Below are 25297 nucleotides of genomic sequence, written 5' to 3'. Positions count from 1 at the left end.
AATTTTAAGATGTTTTATGTAAGCCCCATGGTAACCACAAGGGAAAAACCTGTACCAATTGCACAAAAGAACATGACAAAGAAGTTAAAACTACTGATACCAAAAGACATCAAAACATGAAAAAAGACAGCAAGATAAAAACAAGAAACAACGAATCTACAAAACAACCAGAAGACAACAAAAAGACAGCAGAAAGTCCTTATCTACCAATAATTACTTAAATGTATAGATTAAATTCTCAATCAAAAGAAATAGAATGGCTGAGTGGATTAAAAAAATGATCCAGCAATATGTTTTCTATAGGAGATTCACTTTAGCTTTAAAAGCACACAGAATGAAAGTTAAGGGACAGAAAATCATTTCAAGCAAATGGTGAAAACAACACAACAGGGTTAGCTGTACTTATATTAGACATAATAGACTTTAACTAAATATGGCAAATAGAGACAAAGTCATTTATGTAATGATGAAGGGGTCAATAATAAAACATAACAATTGTAGAAATGTATGTTCCCAATATTGGAGCACCTAAATATATATAAAATAAAATTAACAGACATAAAAGGAAAAATGAATGGTAGTATAATAATAGTTGGGGATTTTAATACCCAAACTCTCAACAATGGGTAGGGCATCTAGACAGAGAATTAATAAGGAAACAGAAGATAGGAGCAATACTATAGACCAAACGGATCTAACAGACATGTACAGAACATTCTATCCAACAACAACAGAATACATATTTTTTCAGGAGCACATGATGAGATGAGCACTGGGTATTACACTATATGTTGGCAAATTGAATTTTATTAATTTTTTTAAAAAGAGCACATGGAACATTTTCTAGGATAACACCATATGTTAGGCCACAAAACAGGCAAATTCAAGAAGACTGAAATCATACCAAGTATCTTTCTGACCACAATGGCATGAAACTAGAACTTAACAGAAAGAGGAAAACTGGAAAATTCATGAACATATAGAAATTATGAATAACTAACAGATCAAAGAAAAAATTAAAGGGGTAACAAAAATGTTTCTTGAGAAAAACAAAATGGAAAACCAATATTTCAGAACTTATGGGATCCAGTGAAAGTATTTCTAAGAGGGAAGTTCATAGAAATAAGTGCCTATAATAAGAAGTAAAAAAGATCTCAAATAAGCCACCAACCTCTACGTCTTAAGGAACTAGAAAAAGAAGAACAACCTGAGCCCAAAGTTAGCAAAAGAAAGGAAATAATAAAGATTAGAATAGAAAAAGAGAACAAAGACAATAGAAAAGATTAACCAAACTAAGAGTTAGTTCTTTAAGAAGATAAACAAAATTGACAAACCCTTAGCTAGGCTAACCAAGGAGAAAAAAAAAAAAAGACCTAAATCAATAAACCTATAAATGAAAAAAGGAGACATTACAACTGATACCACAGAAATACAAAGGATCATTAGAGGCTACTATGAACAACTATATACCAACAAACTAGACAATCTAAAAGAAATGGAGGGATGTCTGGGTGGCTCAGTCAGTTAAGTGTCTAACTCTTGATTTCTGCTCAGGTCATGATCTCAAGGTCATGAGATCAAGCCCTGCCCTGGTCTCCATGCTGAGCAAGGAACCTGCTTAAGATTTACACACATTCTCTCTCTCTCCCCTCTTCTAGTCCCCCCCCCCCAATTTCTCTCCACTATCTGAAAAAGAAAGAAACGAAAAATTTCTCAGAAATGTGTACTGCTTACCAAGACTAAATCAAGAAGAAATAGAAAATCTGAATAGACCAATTACTAGTAAGGAGTTTGAATCCATAATCAAAAATCTCTTAATGAAAAAAAGTTCAGGACCAGATGGGTTCACTGGTGAATTTTACCATTTAACAAGGAATTAATACCAATCTTTCTCTAAACTCTCCAAAAAAAACTGAAGGGGAGGAAATACTCCCAACTCATTTTATGAGGCCAGCATTATAATGATTCTAAAACCAGAAAAGGATACTACTAGAAAATTAAAGGCCAAGATACCTGAGAGACATAAATACAAAATTTTCCAAAAAAAAAAAAAAATGCTAACAAACTGAATGCAGCAACACATTAAAAAGATCATTTTCCATGATCAGATGGGATTTATCGCTGGGGCACAAGGATGGTTCACCATATGCAAATCAATCAATGTGACATATCACATTGATGGAATGAAAGAAAAGAATCATATAATTATCACAATAGATACCAAAAAAGCATTTGACAAAATTTAACATCCATTCATGATAAAAAAATAGTCTCTCCACAAATTAAGCACAGAGGGAAGATATCACAATATAACAATGGTTCATATATGACAAGCTGACAGTTAAAAATCATACTCAACAGTGAAAGGTTAAAAACTTTTCTTCTAAGATAAGGAATAAGACAAGGGTGATCACTCTCACCATTCCTACTCAATATAGTACTAGAAGTCCTAGCTAGAGCAATCAGGCATGAAAAAGAAATAAAATTTATCAGAATTGGAAAGGAAGAAGTAAAATTGTCTCTATTTGTAAATTTTATATATGGAAAATCCAGAAGGCACAACCAAAAACCTGTTAGATCTAATCAACGAATACAGTAATATTGAAAGATATATAACTAGCATACAAAATTCAGTAGAAGTTCTAAACACTAACAACAAATTTTAAGAAAAAGAAGAAACTAATCCCACTTGCAATAACATCAAAAACAATACTTAGAAATAAATTTAATCAAGGAGGTGAAGGATCTCTACTCTGAAAACTACAAGAGAGATTGGTGAAAGAAATAGAAGACAAATAAATGGAAAGCTATGCTATGTTCATGAATCAGAAGCATTAATATTGTTAAAAGGTCAGTTCTACCAAGAGCCATCTATAGATTCAATGTAATAACTATCAAGACTCCAATGGCATTTTTTTACAGAATTAGAAAAAAAAAAACACTTTTAAAATTATGTGAAATCTCAAAAGATCCTGAATAGCCAAAGAAGTCCAGAGAAAGATGAACAAAGCAGGAGGCATCATACTTCCTGATTTCAAGCTATACTAAAGCTATTGTAATTAAACCAGTAGAGTTATGTCATAAAAATAGACATATCAAATGGAACAGAACTGAGAACACAGAAATAAAACCCAAGCATATGTGGCCAACTAATATTTGACAAGGAAGCCAAGAATATTCAATAGAGAAAACATAGTCTTTTCAATAAATTTTTCTGGAATAACTGGATATTCCATGTAAAAAAACTGAAACTAGATTCTATCTTATACTATTCACAAAAATGAACTTGATATGAATTAAAGACTTAAATGCAAAACCTAACAGCATGAAATTACTAGAAGAAAACATAGGAATAAATCTTCTTGAGATGTGTCTTTGTAATGATATTTTGGATATGACATCCAAAACATAAGCAACAAAGCTTGGATCTTGAAGGCATTATGCTAATAGACATAAAACAGAGAAAGACGAATACTGTACGTTCTTACTTACATGGAACCTAAAAAAAACCCAAAATAACCCCACCACACCAAACTCATAGGAGTTTCTATGAGATCTGACTTGCAGTTACCAGAGGCAAAGGGTTGGGGGAGGAGGAATTGGAAGAAGCCGGTCAAAAGGTACAGACTTCTAGTTATAAATAAGTACTAGAGGTGTGATGTACAACATGATGACTGTGGCTAACACTGCTGTATGATATGTAGGAATGTTGTTAAGAGAGTAAATTCTAAGAGTTCTCAACAAAAAGAGAATTTTTTTCTTTTTTCTTCTTTCCTTTATACTGTACCTAAATGAGATGATGGATGTCAGCTGAACCTATTATGGTAATCGTTTCACAATATATGTAAATAAAATCATCATGCTGTAGTTCTTAAACTTGTATAGGGATGTATGTCAATTATTTCTCAGTAAAACTAGAAGAAAAAAAGTAGATACTATAATTACCCCAATTTCACAGATGAGAGAACTAAGGCAAAACTGTTTAAGAAATTTGCCAAATATACTGAACTGTCAACCATCACTAGATTTCCTCATGACTAAGCAAGATAATATATACACATGAAGGATACCAAAGTAGTAGCAATTTTACTGCTGAAGACTTCTACCAAAGTGCTCACAGTTTCCTTAAATTTTATTTTGAACCTTGATGACAATTTTCTAAGTCTACAATATTACAGATTTGAATGATTACTTGAATTTCATGATAATTGTAGTGGCCTTTGTTTATTCTTGATGACTGTATCCCATCTCTAACGTTTTCCATTTGTTTCACTTCTGGGAATTTAGTGACATATTTGTCACTGTCTCCTTCTCCCTCTCAGAATTGTACCAAAACTACCAACTCACACCATACACAAATTGTATATTTGAACAAACATGATAAAGATATTTGAACAACATGAGGTTAATCAGTTTATTTAACCAAGGCTCCTTGAGGGATAGTAGAGCTGGCATTGTTTAAAAATAACAATAAATTGTTGGGGCAGTTTAATAAAGGTATCGACTTCATGTCACAGTAGAAGCTTTAACTCATTTCTTTGTTGAAACTTTTTCTAGAAATGAAAGCTAGAAATATATTCTCTAGCATATATACTGATACTCCTATTTGGACACCAGGTATACTTAATCAAACATAATATAAAACACTCACAGATTTACCTTCTATTCATAACCACACAAATAGAGAAAGTACCTGTGAATAGATTAGAAATTGTCACTTATAACTAATTATCATACAACATAATTTTGATTATTCCTAACAATAAATATGAATTTAACTTATTTTATTATATGGGGGGGGTTGGTTGAACAATAAAATGTGCTCTTTTATAGTTACTGTTTATAGTATATAGTCTATTTAGTTACTACCTTCTCTTCAAAACAGAAAAGAAAAAAATATTATATGATGTTCTTTCATGTGTCTGTCTTCATTTATAGGGGCACCTGGGTGGTTCAGTTTGTTAAGCGTCTGCCTTTGGTGCAGGTCGTGATCCTGGAGTCCTGGGATCCAGCCCTTTGGGCTCCTTGCTCCTTGGGGAGCCTGCTTCTCCCTCTCCCTCTGCTTGCTGCTCCCCCTGTTTGTGCTCGCTCTCTCTCTCTCTCTCTCTTTCTGTCAAGTAAATAAATAAAATCTTTTCTTTAAAAAGTCTTATAGAATAGTTTAAAAAACAAGTTCAGGGGCTCCCTGGGTTGCTCAGTGGTTTAGCGCCTGCCTTTGGTCCAGGGTGTGATCCTGGAGTCCCGGGATGGAGTCCCACGTCAGGCTCCCTGCATGGAGCCTGCTTCTCCCTCTGCCTGTGCGTCTGCCTCTCTCTCTCTCTGTGTCTCTCATGAATAAATAAATAAAATCTTAAAAAAAAAAAAAAAAAGTTCAGTGCGGTTTTGTTCATGCATAACCGAGAAAGACATATGTTAGGTTTATATTGCTAAATGTCAGGCATATATTTCCTAAGGAGTTAAAGGTGAAGTAATATACCCTTAAACTTGACATTAAGATATCTGATGTTAGATTACATGAAAGTAATCCTTTTTTATATTACTAAAAGGCTAACTTTTCCAGTTATATATTGCAGAAAGAATAATAGAATGTTTCTCTTACACTGCAGAATAAGAATCATCAGCTAAGATGCAATTGCAATAATTATTACTGATGGGGATGCTAAAAACAGAAATAGCATTACTGCTGACAGATCGCAGGTGGATTGTGGGTTACTAGAAGCAACAAAAATTACATTTCCACTTGAATAGCAAACTTGCTATGGAAATCTCTGAGAAATGAATAGATTGACTCACTGTAATCTCATTCACACAAAACGATATTGCCTGAGCTGAATTGCTAATTTTTATAGTTATATCTATAAATATAATTATTTATAAGTGTTTTAAAAACTAAATTCTAGGGATGCCTGGGTGGCTCAGTGTTTGAGTGTCTACCTTTGGCTCAAGGTGTGATCCCAGGATATGGGGGATCGGGATTGAGTCCCACATTGGGCTCCCCAAGGGGAGCTTGCTTCTCCCTCTCTGTCTCCCTCTGTATGCCTCTCATGAATAAATAAATAAAATCTTTAAAAAAAAAACTAAATTCTAAATGAATGCACTCTTTCATGCTCAAGAATGTTACTGATCACATATTTTGAGAGTTTTCTCTCCAAATACCCTGTGTATTTACTCATTCAACTAGGTTTATTAATTGCTTATTGCAGGCCTAATATTTCTTTTTTAGCCTGAGGATACAAAAATGCCTAAAACAGCCACTGTTCTCAGGAAGCCTAGTATGGTTGGGATATAAAAACACAACAGAATAGCAAGTAATGCAGGTAACAGTAAGATAAATGTAGGCATGCAAAACTGCTCAGGCCACATAGAGAGTAGATAAATCATCATACTTAATGTTAGAAATTAGCCAAGGAAAGGAGAGGCTGTTAGGGAGATTTGTAGGAGTTGCACCTGAGGATTAGCTGATAAATTGGTATCAGCTAGATAAAAGCATTTATGAGAAATGGGGCTGGGAATATTTCAGGTCGAAATACATACCAAAGCAAAGACAGAAGGATAAAAAAGTTCACTGCATGTTGGGTAAACTCCAAGCAGTGTGGAGTGACATAAGCATAAAATAAAATGCAAGTCACAACAGTGGAACTTCCAGTTCCAAGATGGAAGTGGAAGTTGGCATTTTACTTATTCTATTCCTGGAAGTCATCCAAATAGAATGAGGAGGAAGAAAAACAAAATACAATCTCATTTTCAAAGCAAAATCTGGGGACAGCTAAGTCCTAGGTGAAACTGAAGAAAAGGCTGACAAAATTACTGTAGAAGATATGGGGATATATTCAAGAGGAAGCAGGGAGGATGCCTTGGCTGTAGTTCTCCAAAAGAACCAGCAAAATCCAATTCTCATTGGAAGAGGGCACACTTTTATGTGAAAAACTAACTTCCTTATTTGCAATGTTGAAAGCCAATAGTAGACAATGGTTATATTGTTTCTCTGGGCCGGGTTTGGGTATGAAAACCAGAGGGTCTGATCTGGAGATCATGAAAATAAATTCGTATATGAAGACAGAAAGCTGTAGTAGCTAAAGAAAAAAGAAAACAGAAGAAAATTTAAAAAGAAACGTTATGGGGCAATAGGGGATAGGAACAATTTCCACTAAGGAGAAATAAAATATAAATAACATCCTTCCTGCTCTCCTCCCAGAAAAATATTAGGTCAAAAGGAAATTTTAGATAGGGTGGAACATGGTGCTGGCCATTTCTCCACATGAATCTCCTTTATTTACCAAGTCCAGAACAAAACTCATTTAAAGATGAGAAATTAAAATATTATAAGCATAGGATCTATATAAGAATATTATCATGCATGAAGAGAAAAGGAGAAGAAAAAGAAGTAGCCAATGATGATCATAAACCAGAAAAACAATACCAGAAAGACTAAAATAGTCAACCACAACCTTAAAGAAGCAAACTGACTTCTATGAAGCAATAGATCAAAGCAAAGATAGATAAAAGAACTCGGAGAAGGAATGAGGAAATAATAGGAAAAAGAAATGTTAATAGCAGAGGTGAGGAAGTAAGTGAGAGAAGCTGCACAACATAAAAGAGTTTAAGTCAATCGGAGAAGGACAAACAGTGTATGTTCTCATTCATTTGGGGAATATAAATAATAGTGAAAGGGAATATAGGGGAAGGGAGAAGAAATGTGTGGGAAATATCAGAAAGGGAGACAGAACATAAAGACTCCTAACTCTGGGAAACGAACTGGGGGTGGTGGAAGGGGAGGAGGGCGGAGGGTGGGGGTGAGTGGGTGATGGGCACTGAGGGGGACACTTGACGGGATGAGCACTGGGTGTTATTCTGTATGTTGGTAAATTGAACACCAATAAAAACTATTTTATTAAAATAAATAAATAAAAGAGTTTAAAAAGGTTAGGAAGAAGATAGTATGTATGGAAGACAGTCAAGAGAGCCAATCTATAAATCATTGATGTTCCTATAGAAGAAAAATAAAATAATGGAAATAAGCAAATAATTTGAGATTCTAATTCAAGACTTTTTTTGAAAAAATTAAATCTGAATTTACCTATGAAAGGGTTCCCCATGCTCCAGAGAAACTTGACTCAGAATGTTCAATACCAAGGTATTCTAATGAAGTTATGGATATGAAGGTTGAAAAGATTAGGTTACTCATAAGAGGAAAAATATCAGACTGAGTTCAGACTTCTGTAGAGACAGAAACACTTAACTAAAAAAAAAAAAAAAAAAAAGACAATTGATGATACACACCCAAAAAAATAAATCCCTTACAAAGAGAGATGATCTAAAAAAAATTCCTTACAAAGAGAGGTGATCTAGTAATTTTATTTCTAGGCAATCTAGTATACACATACAAAGGCAAAAAAAATTTTTAAAACAAGCAAGAACTCAAGGAATCTTGTTTTCTTGAGTCCTTTTTTGGGGAATCCACAAAACAGAACCTCATTAACTAAAAGATAACTTAAGAAACTACAGCAAAATATTGGAAGTGAACACTGACTATATTTTACGATAGAACTAATATCAAAATAAACACACAGCTGAGGGGGTCAGAAGAGAACATAAATGCCCTCATGCCTTAGAAATAGCAAAATAACAAAAACTGAGACAAGAGGATGAGAGAAGTGTAACAATGCTGATTGCTTCAGTTATAACAGCAAATGCTTCAGTTATAAAGCAAATCATGAGAAAGTAGGAATAGTTATATAAATACCAGGGAAGGTGAATATTAAGGTACCACACAGTAGAATGAAGAAGGATTCAGTGTTAATAAAAGTTATAATTGAGAAAGCTAATATAATCGTAACTTGAACACATCAAAGAAATAACTAAAAACATAGTAAATACCATGAGAAATGCAAGACAAAGTGAGTTAAAAACTTAATTATGGTGGGAGATTCAATAGACCCTGCTTACAACTGGATTTATCTAGCAAATAAAAAATAAGGACAAAGCAATTAAATAATAGAAGTAATAACCCTAATTTAATAGATTTATGGGTCTTTAAGTTTCTCTAAAAGATAATATGGTTTTTCCTTTTTATGTCAGCATAACATTTAGAAAAACCAATCAGATGCTTGGTCACAAACTGATAATAAAATAAACCAATAACATAAGCCAATGACATTAGAAAAGTCATAAGCCAATGATTTTAGAAAAGTCTCTTCTATTTGGAAATTAAGAAATACCATCACTGCTGAAAACATTCATATCAAAAAGGGAATTTTAAAGGAAATCATAACCTTTATATAATACAATGAAATGGAGAACTTTTCATACTGTATCTACAAGAAATGGAAAATGTTATTCAGGGAAAATCTATTGCTTTAAATGTTTTCATTATTAAAATAGAATTTTTCTATATATATTTATATTTATGCAAATATATATTCACACAATATTATTTGCCAATAAAGAGCTTCTCAAAATTAAAAATTATTAACAACTAGTCAATGTGCACAATGTCATATAAAAGACTTGCAGATCTAGCAGCAATTTCTATAAAAAATGAGATTGGAGCAAGTAAGCTTTGGCTTTCAAAAGAATTCTATTTCCTAGAAAAGAAGATGGGTAGGTATTTATAGAAAATTAGTATCCTGCTTGGCTCAGTTGGTTAAGCATCTTGATTTCACCCCAGGTCATGATCTCAGGGTCCTGGGATCAAGCCCTGCATTGGGCTTGAGCTCAGGGCAGAGTCAGCTTGAGATTCTCTTTCTCCCTCTCCCTTTGTCCCTCCCCTCTGCTTTCTCTAAATAAGTAAATAAATAATATCTTAAAAGAAAAAAAAAGAAATTTACTGTCTTACTGACTTAAGTTCCTAATTATTGTGAGTAAAAATTCACATTTTCTATTTATTTATAGAAAATGACATTTTTTTATTATTGAAAAGTAATACACTGAATTTTAGAAGTTTGCTTGAGGGCAGCCTGGGTGGCTCAGCGGTTTAGCGCCACCTTCAGCCCAGGGTGTGATCCCGGGAACTCGCGATAGAGTCCCACGTCGGGCTCCCTGCATGGAGCCTGCTTCTCCCTCTGCCTGTGTCTCTGCCTCTGTGTGTGTGTGTGTGTCTCAAATAAATAAATAAATAAATAAATAAATAAATAAATAAATAAACCATAAAAAGAAATAATAAAAATGAAATAAAAATAAATAATAAATAATAAATAAATAACCTTTAAGAGAAAAGAATTTTAAAATTTTGCTTGAGAATGAAGCAGCTAGCTTCTAGACTTGAGGTGGCTTGGTAACAGAACTTCAGTTTGTTTGGGTCTCAACCAAGGCTATGTTCTTTGGGCCCTATGTAGGGTTTACTGATGAGTAAACCTATCATGGTGTATCTACACTCGCTTTTTCAAGAATCGTTTAAAGCAAAGACATATAAGACAATTCTGATCTTGAGGTTGCAGTGGAATCTGATGGCAGGTGGCAGGTGGGGGTGGGGGAGACTCTGGAAAATGCTTTCCTCCTTGTGAAAAAGAGATGTTTGGAAGGGTGTTAGGAGGATGCAGAGAATTCCTCTTTCTTTCAAAATTATCATGCTTAAGTGCTTAAATCAACCAATCCTATAACTGCTCTGCATCCAGGATAGGTTCTAAATACTACAAATTCTCATCTCCTCCTGACATGGGGTTTTTGGTAAGATTTTAAAAAGAAACCAACAAACATTTTCTTAACAAAACAATGCATGGGAGTCGTACTTTAGTAAAGTCACAGCAAAAATTTAACAACAAAAAACAAACCTCATTTAGGATGAGGTTGGGAGGCCAACAGGGGGAGCTCTTACACCTAGCACCAGTTACCAACTGCAACACCCAACAGGAACAGATGGACCCTGCAAGTTCTTACTACTTTACCATCCCAGCCAGAGGAAGGAAGATTTCTTCTTGCCCTGGAAACAGCCTAGCCAATGAAAAGCCGCTGTAATCAAATTCCCAGTTCACGTCAGTGGACTTTTTAGTTTATAACAGTCCCTCCCAACTCCCCACTTTCCCCTACTGATAACACACTCCTCCCCTTTGTTCTCCGTAACTGCCCATGGTTTTGCTGCAGCTTGCTTGTCCTGGATTGCCATTCTCTGCTATTCCTAAATGAACCCACCTTCTGCTGACAAAATGACTGGCAGTTGTATTTTTAAGGTTAACAGGTAATAAGAATTATACAAAGGGCCTGTTTTGTCTACTGGTTATTTACTTAGCAAGGCCTGAAGCCCCTACCCTATTCTGCCTTCAATTTTATTGAGGAGAAAATTAGACGGAAACATTTGACTGAGAGCCAGACACAGGGTTTCAAAGATTAAGAAACTATGGGGGTTGGGGGATGGTATTAAAGGAAAAAATAATCTAGATATCTAGAAGTAGCAGCTAATATTTATTGAGCACTTACCAAGAGCCTGACACCATTCTATGCACTTCACTTGTTTTCATTTAATCCACACAGCAACTTTATGAAGAAGGTACTGGTACTCTCCCATCTTAAAGTTGAGGAATCTGAAGCACAAAAAGTGAAATTGGCCCAAGGTCACACAGTTAATTTGGGGCGGGGGGGGGGGGGTAGCATTTATGCATAGGCATCCTTACCTCAGATGTAAGCATGTCTCTAAACACTTTCCTCTATTGACATTTAATTAAACGGTGTTTCTATATGGAGATTCAATGGGAAAAGTCCATCTTCTGGGATCCATTTGATGTGAGACCGCCTTTTAAAGCATAATTCCTGAGGATCCCTGGGTGGCTCAGTGGTTTAGCACCTGCCTTCGGCCCAGGACGGGATCCTGGAGTCCCGGGATCAAGTCCATGTCAGGCTCCCGACATGGAACCTGCTTCTCCCTCTGTCTGTGTCTCTGCCTCTCTCTCTATGTCGATCATTAAATTAATTAATTAATTAATTAATTAATTAATCTTTAAAAATAAATAAATAAAGCATAATTCCTGTGTATTAGCCAACTCCTTATGCTTTTCTCTCTTACTAAAGACGAACATTTGGCATTGCTGAACAGTGTGGTGCAGTGTCTGTCTAACTATGCCCTAATCAAAGCATTAGCCTAAAAAATTTTAAGAATTTAACATTCATCCTTCTTACAGTCTATCAGATTTGATTTTTATACAAAAATAGATGAACTCAATTCAATGTCTGATGTAAATATGCAAGCTCAAAATCACTTTATCCTGAAATATCTAAATAATTTATACAAAGAAAAGTATGTTTCTTTTCTACTGGGTCTTCTGGATAATCGCTTCATTTTTTCCCCTCAATACTTAGATATGCATTGTCCAATTTGGGGGCTAGTCAGCTCTTTTAACGTGGCTGGTCCGAATTGAGATTCACTGTAATTGTATAATACAAACCAGATTTAGAAAACTTAACATGAAAAATAATGTAAAACATTTCATTAATAATTTTTATAATAATGTCATGTCAAAACGATATTGGGTTAAATTAAATGTATCAAAGTATTGTTAAAATTATTTTTTCTGTATCTTTTTATTTTTATTTTATGTTTTTTTAAAGATTTTATTTATTTATTCATGAGAAACAGAGAGAGAGAGAAGGAGAGGCAGAGACACAGGCAGAGGGAGAAGCAGGCTCCATGCAGGGAACCTGACGTGGGACTTGATCCCAGGACCCCAGGATCAGTCCCTGGGCTGAAAGCAGGCGCTAAACCACTGAGCCACCCAGGGATCCCCTCTTTTTCTTTTTAATGTGGTTACTAGAAAATTTTAAATTATAAACATCGCTTACAATATCTTTTGCTGGAAAGTGATGATTTAAACATTGCCCTAATAACATGTTTGATAAAAATTCAGAAATCTGATAAATGCCTAAATAGAAATAGTTGGCTTCTTTCTACAGCATAATAACATTTTTTTGGTGAATGAATCCTTGATTTTAATAGTTCTTCAATATATGATAACATTATATTTTATCAACTCCTATGTGAGGTCAATAAATTCTTAACATATTTTTTAGCTGATTGCCCTTGAGAAGCAAAATGTTTCAGAAATTTCATTAGCATTTCTTTAGGTAGTCACTCTAAATGATTATAAAATAGTATCTTAAACACTAGAAACATTTGAATTCTCTACTCACTTCATTATTTACATGAATATTTGCTTTTTTTCCCCTAAATTTATATATGCTCTGCCTGAAGTAAATATACTTTTGTATTCATCTATTTCACTGGTATAGACATATCTGGTTGTTACAGGAATTACTGGCTTACTTTTGGTGGGAAAAAAAAAAAAAGAACCTGTGTGGAAAGAAAATTGTTCACAGGCTAGTTTATACTAAGGTAATAAATCAGGAGAGTGTCTGTACCTTTATCATATTTTGATTTTTATAGATTAATTGACAAAAGCAGGTCTTTAATCAGGATAGGGTCTCTTCCAATTCTAAGTTTATACTGACCCCTACAGGTTATTTTGTGTGTTCCTGGCTTACTACATTTAGAATTTAATTATTTTAGGATTAAAGTCATAAAATACTTTTCATAGATGCTTTCTGTCCTTGTATGGTACAATATAAACTATGCATAAATTTTATTCGTCCTTTAAGACAATTGATTTTGGGGGATATAAGTTTGTTTTGATATTCTACCCTGAGCTCACATGGTGCTACAACGGATAAGACCACGGATATTATTTGATCCTCTCAACTCTTAAAAGTTGATATATTACTAATAAGGATTCTGAGATTCTGAGAAGTCAAGTACCTTTACTAAAGGTATTTTCACAACTTATGTTGAAAGCAGAATTTGAAACGCAGACCCTGAAAGTAGGGGTGGGCCTAAATGACATCAACAATCAAAGAGAAGTTAAAGACTAAGCCTGATAGCTTATCTCCACTTGGTAATTTTTCCAGTGTTAAATTTTTTTGATCTGTATTAAGGACTCTTCTAACTCTACAACATTTTTCTTTGGATATCCACTTCAATCCTGTATCTTTGTTAAAAAGACTTCGGTAGCACCATTTTAAAACGGAGCCAGAGCAGCCATTTGAGGGGAAGGTGCCTTCACATCCTGTTTCTCTAACCTTTGAACTGGGCCAAACCGTCTTTATTTGCAAGAAATCAGCAAATAGGAGAACATCCTGTTTGAAAAGACTAATTAAAGTGAATTTTTGCCTACTGACCACTCCGCCTGGCCCATCCATGAAGTGCAAATCTAGCCCTACTTGTCAGCACCAATGAACTCTCTTATTTTTTTATTATTATTATTTTTAGAAAGGGTCTGAGGAGCTGCCCATCTTTTTGTTTTTGTTGTTTTGTTTTGTTTTTCTTAAAGAGGTTATTTATTTATTCATGAGAGACACAGGCAGAAGGAGAAGCAGGCTCCATGCAGGGACCCCGATCCCGGGACCCCGGGGTCATGACCTGGGCCCAAGGCAGGTGCTCAGCCCCTGAGCCCCCCAGCGCTGCCCTGAACTCTCCTTTTAAACGATTTACCCCCATCTTCCTCTTTTTTCCCCCCATGAAAATCCTGTCAACCTCCTGAAATCCGAACACTGCTTGGGATTCTACTTCAGTCTGCGCACCCTGGGAAATGCAATTATTTGATCCCCGCTGAGCGCAACTTCGCGTGCATCCCCCGGAGGTGATGCAAAGGAAGGTCCTCACTTAATCTGCAAGGATTTCCGAACGTCTCCTGAGCAGCTCCCGACCTTCAGTACACATCAATGCGAGGTCTGCGTTCCTAGGATCCGTGTTAGGTGTCTTTTCACCTGTGGTCACATTTGTTGACCATGCCGACTTCCCGGAACATCTTCATGGGACAAGACACTAAAAGGCGTCGTCCACAACCAAGAAGTGACAGGAGGCACTAGGCGGACCCGAACGGAAACCTGCCCCCAGCAGCAGCCTGCAGGAAGCACCTGAGCAGGTAAGCGGGGCACAGAAGACGAAAAAGTGTTAAAAAAACTAGAAGTAAGTGGATGAACGGATGGTCCTGGGAGAGAAGGCATTCCTCCAAAAGTAGCGAGAAACTCTCCTGACGGCCGGCGGACAAAATCACCCGCCAGCCTCCGCTCAGAAACATCAAGCGAAGGTGAGAGGCTTCTCACCTGGATCCCGCTCCGAGGACCGCGGCCTCGAGCTGCAAGAACACGCATGCGCAATCTCTACGCGACACCCTCCCCGCGCGCCCGCCCGCCACACCCGAACGCAGGCCTCAACGGAAGTGACGCAAAGCTGAGGGGCGGGGTGGGCTCTGCGCCGGAAGTGGCTCGCAGATAGTAAATAAGGCCCGACAGGGTGGAGAGAGGTGCTGTCTCCATCTTGTTGCCGTCGGCTCCGTGTCCGTCGGCGCCGCGGAGATGGGGAACGTCCTGGGGCTGTGCTCCGTGGCGAGCTGGGTAAGGAGGGTTTTCGTGGCCTTCGGGGGAGGGGGGGCGGCTGTATTTAAGCGTTAAGAGGTGAAGGAGAAGGGAACGCGGGCCGGGCTGTGTGCGGAGCGTCGGTAACGTGGTGCTCCACCCATCTCGTCAGGGAGTGCCTTCCGTCCCTGTTTTCTCCCTGTCTCCCGCGGTCGCGCCGACGCCGCTTTCGGGGCCCCGCGGCTGGTTGCGAAGAGCGGAGTGCGGGGGCCGCGAGGAGCGGCGGACACGGGAGCTTTGCCCCGAGGGGAGAAGCCGACCGAGCTGCGGCCTCCCTCCCCCACCCCGCCGCCGTCTCTGGTGAAAGCTGCTCCCCTGTTCCTCCAGGTGCCTTTTTGTTGGTGGTTTTCCCCTTGTGTCTGCGTGGGCCGCGTGTCCAGGCGTCTTAGGCCCTTTCCGCGGAGCACCGTGTCTCTCGTCACGTTGCCGGCGACCTCCGGCTGCGGCGCTGCGGTCCCCGGAGGCCTGCCGGCCTCTTTGTTCTGCGGGGCCGAGGACACTTAGACGCCCGGCAGGTGGGCCAGCCCGGCCGTAGTGCGCGGGCGCTGCTCAGCCCCAGCGCCCTGCTGGGTCCCCCTGCCTTCGTGCTACCGCCGAAGGACTGTAGTGCTCAAGTAATCCTACATCTGAGGGTACTCAGTATCTTTTGACCTGAAGCACGCAAATTTCCTTTAGTCGGGTGTAGGTCGCATTTTACTTGGATAGCGTCGTCAGAGTGAAACCATTTTTCATTATAACGGTACGGTTTCTTGATTCAGGGGGTGCAAATTTAAGTTAAGATAATCCACACACTCCCCTCCGCATGTAGACAACATACTAACATGACAGTTTTAGTAGTTATTTGTAATTCGGGGCTAGGTATTTGGGTTCACATCATATCTCATTAATCTGTGATTTCTAAATTCCACGTCTAACGCTTGGCTGATTTCCCGAATGACTCCATTATATACAGGGCGCAGAATTTTTAATATTTTACAGATCTCTCCTTTTTTTTTTTTTTTTTTTTTTTTTTTTCAGAAAGTTCTGCTATTGCTTGAACTATAAATGTTAGATTTTAATAAAGTGATGCCTGGAGGTGGTTACTTCCACCGAGATCATTCTCTTGATTACGTTTATATTTCTTCCTGTAGTTGGCCATGAAAACCAGGTATTTTTAATCTCAGTAAAAAAAAAAAAACTCGAGAGTCTACTTGAGTCTATTGTTTAATACAAAAGAGGCATGGTGTAATAAATGTATTACAAAATTATAAATGTTAGAACATTGTTTTCTTTTGGGGGGGAAATGTGTGACTTATAAAGTCAGATTTTGGTCCATTATCAAGTAGGCGTGTTCTTTGTATATAGTAAAGACATAAAAGGAAGAATTCATGTGTTCAGTTTTGTTCTCCAGGACCATGATGAACACCCCCCCCCAAACGATTATTGGGGGGGAAGGGGTTAAGATTTTTTTTTATATTTATGTATCATAAATCAGAAAGAAAATCGCTTTAGTGGGCAATATGGAAAAATAACATTCCTATTAAAGTTTTTACAACTTAATTCTTCATCTTTATTGACTAGAAAACTGGTAAAATTGACACTGCATTTTAGTCATTGTTAATGACAAGGTATATTGGAAAGGTAGTAACAAGCAGACCGTTTTCTTACCTTCCACTAATTAGATCTCTGGCGAATAAGGCTAGGTGGCCAAGGTTGATCTTAAGTGTGCTAGATTATTGTGGCCAGTCTACAAAAGCAATTAACTCTATAGTATGCAATTCTGTCTATATTCCCCCCCCCTTTCCTTCCTGGTGCTTATGTGTCTATTCCTGAATTGTTCAATTTTGGTGTAATTTTATAGCAACTAAAGGGGACTTTGCCTATAATATACAAATCCATTTTTTTCAGCAGTCTTAATGATCAATACACTAATTTAAAGGTTTTTACAAATTTGCTCCCTGAATGGAGCCTGCTTCTCTCTCTGCCTCTCTCTGTCTGTGTCATGAATAAATAAAAGCTTTATAAAAAATTTAAAAAAATAAAGGTTTTGACAAATTTACAATTAAATTTTGAAAAGTATTCAGGTCATTAAATTAGAACAGTTAAACCACAATTAAATCTTAGTTTTTACTCAGATTTCTTGAGGCCTAATCAACTTTTGTAAATTTTCCTGAGTTAAAACAGCTGTAGGAAAATTTCTGAACTATGAAAACACGAAAAAAATACATGTAGTACTGTTGTATAGAGATTGGAGTTAATTTTTTATTTTAAGATTTTTTGCTAAGGGGCCTAGAATTAGATTGGTCATAATCCTTGGTTCATGTGTGCTCATTGACCACTTAAACATCTGTGGATCTCCCACCTAATCCTGAAACTACATTACCATCAATTTATGCCTACCTCAGTGCTTTTCTCCACCACAATCTCAACAATGATGTTAATAACTAGAGTTGATTTTTTTTTTTTGAGGTACTGGACCTTATGTACAATAACAATCATTTTTGTTATTGTTGCCCAAGATAATCTAGTTAAAAAGAAAGAGCTAGTGATTACTGCCTACCTATTTTGTGTCAGCCTCTGCTAGATTTTTGTTTTTTAGTACAATAACTTGGTTTTGCAGAAATGATTCATAGTCACTATGAACAATCAAGCAGAGTACAAACTTTAAATGTCACAAAAAATATGCTACCACCAATAATACTCTTCTGTCAATACATGACACATGGATGAAAGGACAAAAATATTTTTTAGGAATGGTAGTAGCATGCTAAACATGTATTTTTAAACAAAGCATTAAATCTTATTTTTCTTGGTTTTAACAAAAATAAAAGTAAATGAGTTGCTGGACGTTAGACATTTCTTCATCAGGAGAGTTTGCTAAAAAGATTCATCTAAGGACATGTTTCTACAGCAGTGGTTCTCAACTGGGCACAGTTTTGCCCCCAAGGGACATTTGGCAATGTCTGCAGGCATTTTTTTTTTCATTGTCCAATTTGGGGTAAGAGGTGCTAATAGCATCTAGTAAATAAAAGCCAGAGATACCGCTAAACTTTTACAACTGCACAGGCTGGCCCCTAGCAACAAAGAATTTTTTGGCCCAAGATATCAGTGCCTAACTTGAGAAATTCTGCTTTATCCTCTTCAGTTGGCCAGAACAAAAAAATGGAATGAAATTCGAGAGTCTTAACTGCTCTTTAAAGAAGCATTTAATAATCCTATTTTTACCCCTACCTTCTGCTTCAGTTATGGATGCTACCTGGTGCCACCAATTCCTGATGTTTGAGAATTCTACTCTACATTCCTTTGATGGCTTATATTTTCAATTTTCTAGGCCTTAAAGGGTCAAAAAGAACAGGAGAAAAAATCTGCAAGTCTTTGACCTTTTCTAAGTTCATTCCTAAGTTTGTTCATTTTAAGTCTACTCCTTTTAAAAAGCCCTTTTTAAAAAAAAAATTCATTGATATTTCTAAAGGGAGCGTGGGTAAATTCACATATTCAGTCTGCTACCTTTATCAGAATCTCTTTGTATTATTTTTTTATATGTGACCATTGTGTTTTATAACCATAATTATCCTAGTTGTTTAGTTTTAGAACTAAACAAGTCATTCTTAAAACATGTTCCCTGGATTCTAGCATCAGCATACCAAGAGAGTTAGGGAAACACTAAGGGCCAGCATTCTGTTTTAATGAACCCTCCAGGTGATTGTGATAACTGCTGCTCTACACTTAAGTAGTTTGAAAGCGCATTGCATTCCTTTTTAACCATGGCTTCTCCCAGTTTTTTTCATCTTCATGTCCTCTCCTAATTGACTAAATTTTATAATCTGGTGGATTTTTTGAAGAATTCATGGATTTCAGCATGAATTCTTTCATATATAAAAATATCGCTTAGGTTTTTGAGACATTATTTACCAGTATAATAGTATACCATTTCCTTCAGAACTTAATAGTGTTTTCTATGAATAGTGTTTTGTCTTGAAACACTGTGGTGTCCACCCCCTCCCAGAACATCTCCCATGTTCTGTTGACTTGTTTCCAACTCTACCTGGATATCTGAAGAGTTTTTACTTATCTTTGAAATTAACCATATATGTCTGACTTTAAATCTATCATTTTTTCTCATCTAGAAAATAGTATTCTATTGAAAATATAGATTCACTTCTTCATCTAGGGAAGTTTTTCTTGTATTTTATCTTTGAATATCTTTTTGTTTATTTAGAAGATTCTCTATTTTAAGGACACCAGTTACCTTCATGATGATATATTGTCTTTATTTTCTTTCCATATTGTTTTTCTATATCTTTATCTTTCTTTTCTTAGTTGATTTAATTTATGTGAAATTCACACTCTGTAATATACAGGTCCGTGAATTTTTGAGAAATCTTGTAGTTATATATAACTACAAAACCGCACCTTAAAAAATTCTGTGATTCCCACCTTGGCAACCACTGTTTTTTCAGTCTCCAGAGTTCTTTCTTCCCAGAGTGGCATATGAATAGGATCATACAGCATATGGCCTTTTTGAGTCTGGCTTTTTTTACTGAGTATAATTCATTTGAGATTTATTCATGTTACGTGTATTAGTGGTTTGTTCCTTTTTATTTTTGCATAGTATTCCATTGCTTGGATGTACCACAAGTTACTTTCTATGTATAGGTGAAGGGCATCTCCACATCCTGGTGATAAAAGAGCTACACGCATTTCTGTAAAGGTGCCATAAAGATTTTTTTGTGTGACTCTTAAATTCTCTTTTGCTTGGGTAAACTATCTAGCAGTGGAATTGCTGAGCAATATGACAAGCACACATTTGATTTCTAAGAAACTACCAAGCTGGTTTTCAAAATAGCTGTACTAATTTTCATTCCTACCAACAAAGAGAGTTCTCAGTACTTGGTATTATTTGATTATTAGGCATTCCAATGTGTGTGTGGTGGTATCTTATTATGGTTTTAGTGTGCATATCTTTAGTAACTGATGATGTTGAGCACTTTTTCATGTGCTTGTTTGCCATCCATGTATTTTTTTTTTTAAATACTAAAAGAATTTTTGCTCAGTTTTTTGGTTGGTTTCTTACTAAGCTTTAAAAGTTCATTATATATTCTTAAGTACAAATCATTTATCAGCTACCTGGTTCCCCTATATTAAAGTCTGTGCCTTGTCTTAATTCTCTTCAGGATGTCTTTCAAAGAGCAGAAGTTCTTAATTTTGATGAGGCTTAGTTTATCAGTTTTCTTTCTTCTGTGGGTCATGCTTTTCATATCATACCTAAGAAATCCTCAGTTAATTTTGGTATATGGTTTGGTTGTGGCTTAAGCTTTTGTTTTGGTGTTTTTGTTTTTTGTTTTAGATTTTAATTTATTTATGAGAGAGAAGCAGAGACATAGGCAGAAGGAAAAGTAGGCTCTCTGCAGGGAGCCTGCTGCAGGACTGGATCCCAGGATCATGACCGAAGCCAAAGGCAGACAGATGCTCAACCACTGAGTCACTCACGTGCTCCTTAAGTTCTTTTAGATAGTTATTTCAGCACTGCTTATTAAAAAGATTATCTTTTCTATATTGATTGTTTTGGTATTTTTATCAAAAATCCTTTTACCATATTTACATAAGTCTATTATGAACTATATTCTATTTCATTTATTTGTGCCCATACTTTTGCCTAAACTCCACCCTATTTTGATTACTGTGGCTTTAAAGTTAATCTTGAAGTTAGGTAGTGTGAGTCTTCCAGTCTTATATTCCAAAATTCTTTGGGCTCGTCTAGTTCCCTTACCTTTCCATATACATTTTTAAAGCAACTGGTTTATTTCTACCAAACTCCTGCTAAGATTGTGGTTGGAATATGGTTCATTCTATAGATAAGTTTAGAAAGAATTGTCATTTTATAATATTGAGTTTTTCAGTTCATGAGCCCATTTTATTTATCTTCCTGTTTATTTAAGTCATTTAAGTCTTTGATTTATTTCATCAGTGTTTTTTAATTCTCATTTGGTATCTAGTATATATTTTGTTAGATTTATACTTTAGTATTTCTTTTTGTTTAATTTCAGTTTTCAGTTGTTATTTATTGGTGTGCAGGAGTGTGATTAATATATGTGTACTGACTTTGTGTCCTGAGATCTTGTTAAATTCCCTTGTAATTCTAGTAGCATTCTGTATGTTTTTTGGGGTTTTCCAAGTAAGCAATTATTTGTGAATGGAAACGATTTTTTCCCTCCCTTCTTGTGTGTATTCTTTTTCTTTCTTGTCTTGTACATAAATATATGTGATGAGAACAGATATCCTTGGATATGTTTGGAGCCATAGGGGATATCAGACTTTCACCATGAAGTATGGATGACAGTATAGATTTTTTTGTAAATGCACTTCATCAAGTTGAGGATATTGTCTTCTTTCTTTGTAGAAAGTTTTGTTCAATTTATCAAAAATGACCGTTGAATTTTGTCAAGTGATTTTCCTGCATTCATTGAGATGACTGTAAATGGTTTTTCTTTAGTTTGTGAATATGATGAATTGCATTGATTGATTTTCAAAAGCTAAATCAGCCTATTTTCCCTGACTAAACCCTACCTGGTCACAATATCTTATTTATTTTTAAAGTCTTCTTTAGGGGCACCTGAGTAGCTCAGTCAGTTGAGCATCTGACTCTTGATTTTGGCTTAGGTCATGATCTTAGATCGTGAGCATAGAGCCTGCTTAAGATTCTTTCTGTCCCTCATTCTCTGCCCCTCAGTCCCTTCCCCCACTTGTATGCTTGTGCTCTCTCTCAAAAAAAAGAGGGGGGGGCTTTCTTTGCAGTAGTTTTAGATTCATAGAAAACTTGAAAGATACAAAGATTTCCTGTATATCTCCTGAGCCAACCCATGGGTAGCCTCCTTCATTATCATATCCCCCACCGGAGTGTGTGGGAGGATATATTTGTTAAAATTAATTAATCTTTGTTGGCATATCATAATCACCCAAAGTTTATAGTTTACATTATGGTTCACCCCTGTTGTTGGACATTCTGTGAGTTTGGGCAAATGTTTAATAACCTGTATCCACCATTATAGTAGCATACAGAATATTTCCAGTGCTCTTAAAATCCTGTGTGCCTTGCCTATTCACCCCTGTACCCACTCCAGTCACTGATACTGTCTCCATGCTTTAGCCTTTTCCAGAATTTCATACAGTCGTAATCCTACAAGATGTAGTTTTTTTTCACATTGTTTTAAGTTGATAGTACTCATTTAAGATTTTTTCAGGTCTTTTCATGGTTTGAGAACTCCTTTGTTTTCAGCACTAATACACCATTATTTAGATGTACCACAGTTTATTTGTTCATTAATCTACTGAAGGACATCTTGGTTGCTTCCAAGTTTGGGTAGTTAGGAATAAAGCTGCTGTAAACATCCGAGTGCAGGTTTTAGTGTGTACGTGAGGTTTTCTTGGTACTTAACTGGATTGTATTGGTAAACATCTGTTTAGTTTTATAAGAAACTGTCAAGCTGTCTTTCAAAGTGGTTGTACCGTTTTCGTACCAGCAGTGTATGAGAATCACTGTTGATCCATATGCTCATCAGCATTTGGTATTATCAGTGTTTTGTATTTTAGCCTTCCTAATAGGCATATAGTGATATCTTATATTAACACACATTTCTCATACACATATGAAATATGTGGAACATCTTTTCATATATTTGCCATCTATGTATGGAGTTTGGTGAGGTGTCCATGGACCCATTTGTTAATCTGATTGTTTTCTTATTGTTGTGTTTTAAGAGTTATTTCTGGGTTTGGGATAATAGTCCTTTAAGATCTGATATGTCTTTTGCAAATATTTTCACACAGTCGGCCTCTCTTCATTCTTTTGACATAGACCTTTGCAAAGCAGAATTTTTAAAATTTTAATGAAGACCAGCTTATCAATTATTTTTTCTTTGTGGATCATGCCTTTCATGTTGTATCTGAGGAGTCATTGCCACAACCAAGATCATTTAGTTTTTTTGTATATAATCTTATACTAGTTTTATAGTTTTAGGATTTATATTTAGATTTAAGATCTATTTCGAGTTAATTTGGGGGAAGGGTGTGAGATCTGTGTATGTTGAGATTCGTTTTTTTGCATGCTGATGCTCAGTTGTTACAACACCTTTTGTTGAAAAAACCATATTTGCTTCGTTGAATTGCCTTTGCACCTTTGTCAAAGATTAGCTGATTGTATTTATCTGAGGCTATTTATCGCTGTTTTGTTCCATTGATTTGTTATTTTCTTTTTGACAGTGCCACACTGACTTGATTACTGTTGTTGCTTCATAATAAATTTTAAGTCTGGTAGTATCAGTCCTTCAACTTTGTTCTTCAATATCATGTTGGTTATTCTGGGTCTTTTGTCTCTCTATATGAATTTTAGAATCAGCTTATCAATATCTACACAAGAACTTGTTGAGATTTTAATTGGGAATGCACTGAATCTATAGATCAAGTTTGAGGAATTGATATCTTGATTGTATTGAGTCATCCTAATGCATGAACGTGGAATATCTGTTCATTTATTTTGCTTATCAGAATTTTGTGTTTTTTCTCATATTGATCTTCTACTTATTTTGTTAGATTGATACCTAAGTACTTGGGGGTTTTTGGTTTTGGATACTAATGTAAATGGTAATGTATTTCTAATTTCAAGTTCTTTTTTATTGCTGATATAGGAAAGTGATTGACTTCTGTATTTAAACTTTGTATTCTGCAGCCCTACTATAATGGTTTTTTGGGGCTTTCTTTTGATCCATTCTTTTGAATTTTTTATGTAGATGATAATGTCATCTGTGAAGAAAAATAATTTTATATTTTTTCCAAGTGCATATACCTTTTATTTCCTTTTCTTGTCTTATTATTAGCTGAAACTTATAGTCAATGTTGAAAAGGAAGAGTGAGGAAACATCCTTGGTTTGTACCTGATATTAATGGGGAGGCTTCAAATTATTATTTTTTTTTTGTAATAGATGTTTTAAATTCCTAGTTTGATAATTCCAACATCCCTACCATATCTGATTTTGATGTTTGCTCTCACTCCTTAAGTTTTGTTTTGTTTTTTACCTTTTGTTGTGCTTTGTAACTTTTTCTTGATAGTTGGACATGCTGTACTGGGTAAAAGTGATTGATATAAATAGATTTTGGTCACATTGTGGTGAGGTGTTAGGGAAGAAGTTTCCACAGCCCTATGTTTAGGTCTTAGTCATTTAGTGAGCCTATGTCTTTGGACTGTGAACTATACAAGTGTTTCTCAGGGTTTTTTTCCCTAATAGAAGAGGATGGCTAGTTTGGGCTGGAAGTGAGTATTTCCATTTCCCTGCACTATTGTGGCTTTGATAATACCCCCCAGGTTAGGTTCTCATTAACTAGTTTCTCCTTAGCGTAGGCATTGTGAAGAACAGTGTTTTGGGTATGTTTTAAAACAGTTCCATTTCCCCTCTGCTGCAGGAAGCATGAGGGAATTTCTACAGTTCTTCGGTTAACAGTTTGTCCTACCTGGGCATTGGTTCCTAAATTCATTTCCATTTGTGAATCTCTGCTCTGGTAAGCCATAACTCCTTATATTTGCCTATCTGTCTCCAATCTTGAGGGCAGTGGTTTATCCTATATCCTAATCGCTCTTATGGATCCTAAAAGTTCTTGATTTTTCACTCTGTTCAGCTTTTTACTAGTTAGGACGGAGTGGTGACTTCCATGCTTCTTGCACGGGGAAACAGGTATTAGAAGTCTTCATATCCTTTTTATATTGTTGATTTTGAATTGGCAGGATATTAAGGATTTATGTTCATGAAGGATACTGGTCTGTTCTTTAATAAGTCTTTGGCTTTAGCGTCAAAGTAATTCTGGCTAGAAAAGAGTTGTGAAGTGTTTTGTCTCTTTAGTTTTCTAGAATAGTTTGTGTAGAATTCATAAT

General features: G+C 36.0%; 1 protein-coding gene across 1 annotated transcript in view; it reads left to right on the top strand.

The window, feature by feature from the left end:
• The first annotated feature begins 15215 nt into the window (after nt 1-15215).
• SERINC1 (serine incorporator 1) overlaps nt 15216-25297 on the top strand; it is a 32137-nt gene continuing 22055 nt past the window's right edge. Inside the window, exon 1 of the mRNA XM_072832337.1 lies at nt 15216-15375. Within this exon, the coding sequence (XP_072688438.1) occupies nt 15337-15375 (39 nt within the window). The 5' untranslated portion in view covers nt 15216-15336. The remainder of the gene's footprint in view (nt 15376-25297) is intronic.

The sequence above is a fragment of the Canis lupus genome, chromosome 1 (assembly GCF_048164855.1).
Source record: "Canis lupus baileyi chromosome 1, mCanLup2.hap1, whole genome shotgun sequence".
NCBI classification, from domain to species: Eukaryota; Metazoa; Chordata; class Mammalia; order Carnivora; family Canidae; genus Canis; species Canis lupus.
Note: the sequence above shows the minus strand (reverse complement) of the source record. Positions and strands in the feature narration are given on the sequence as shown.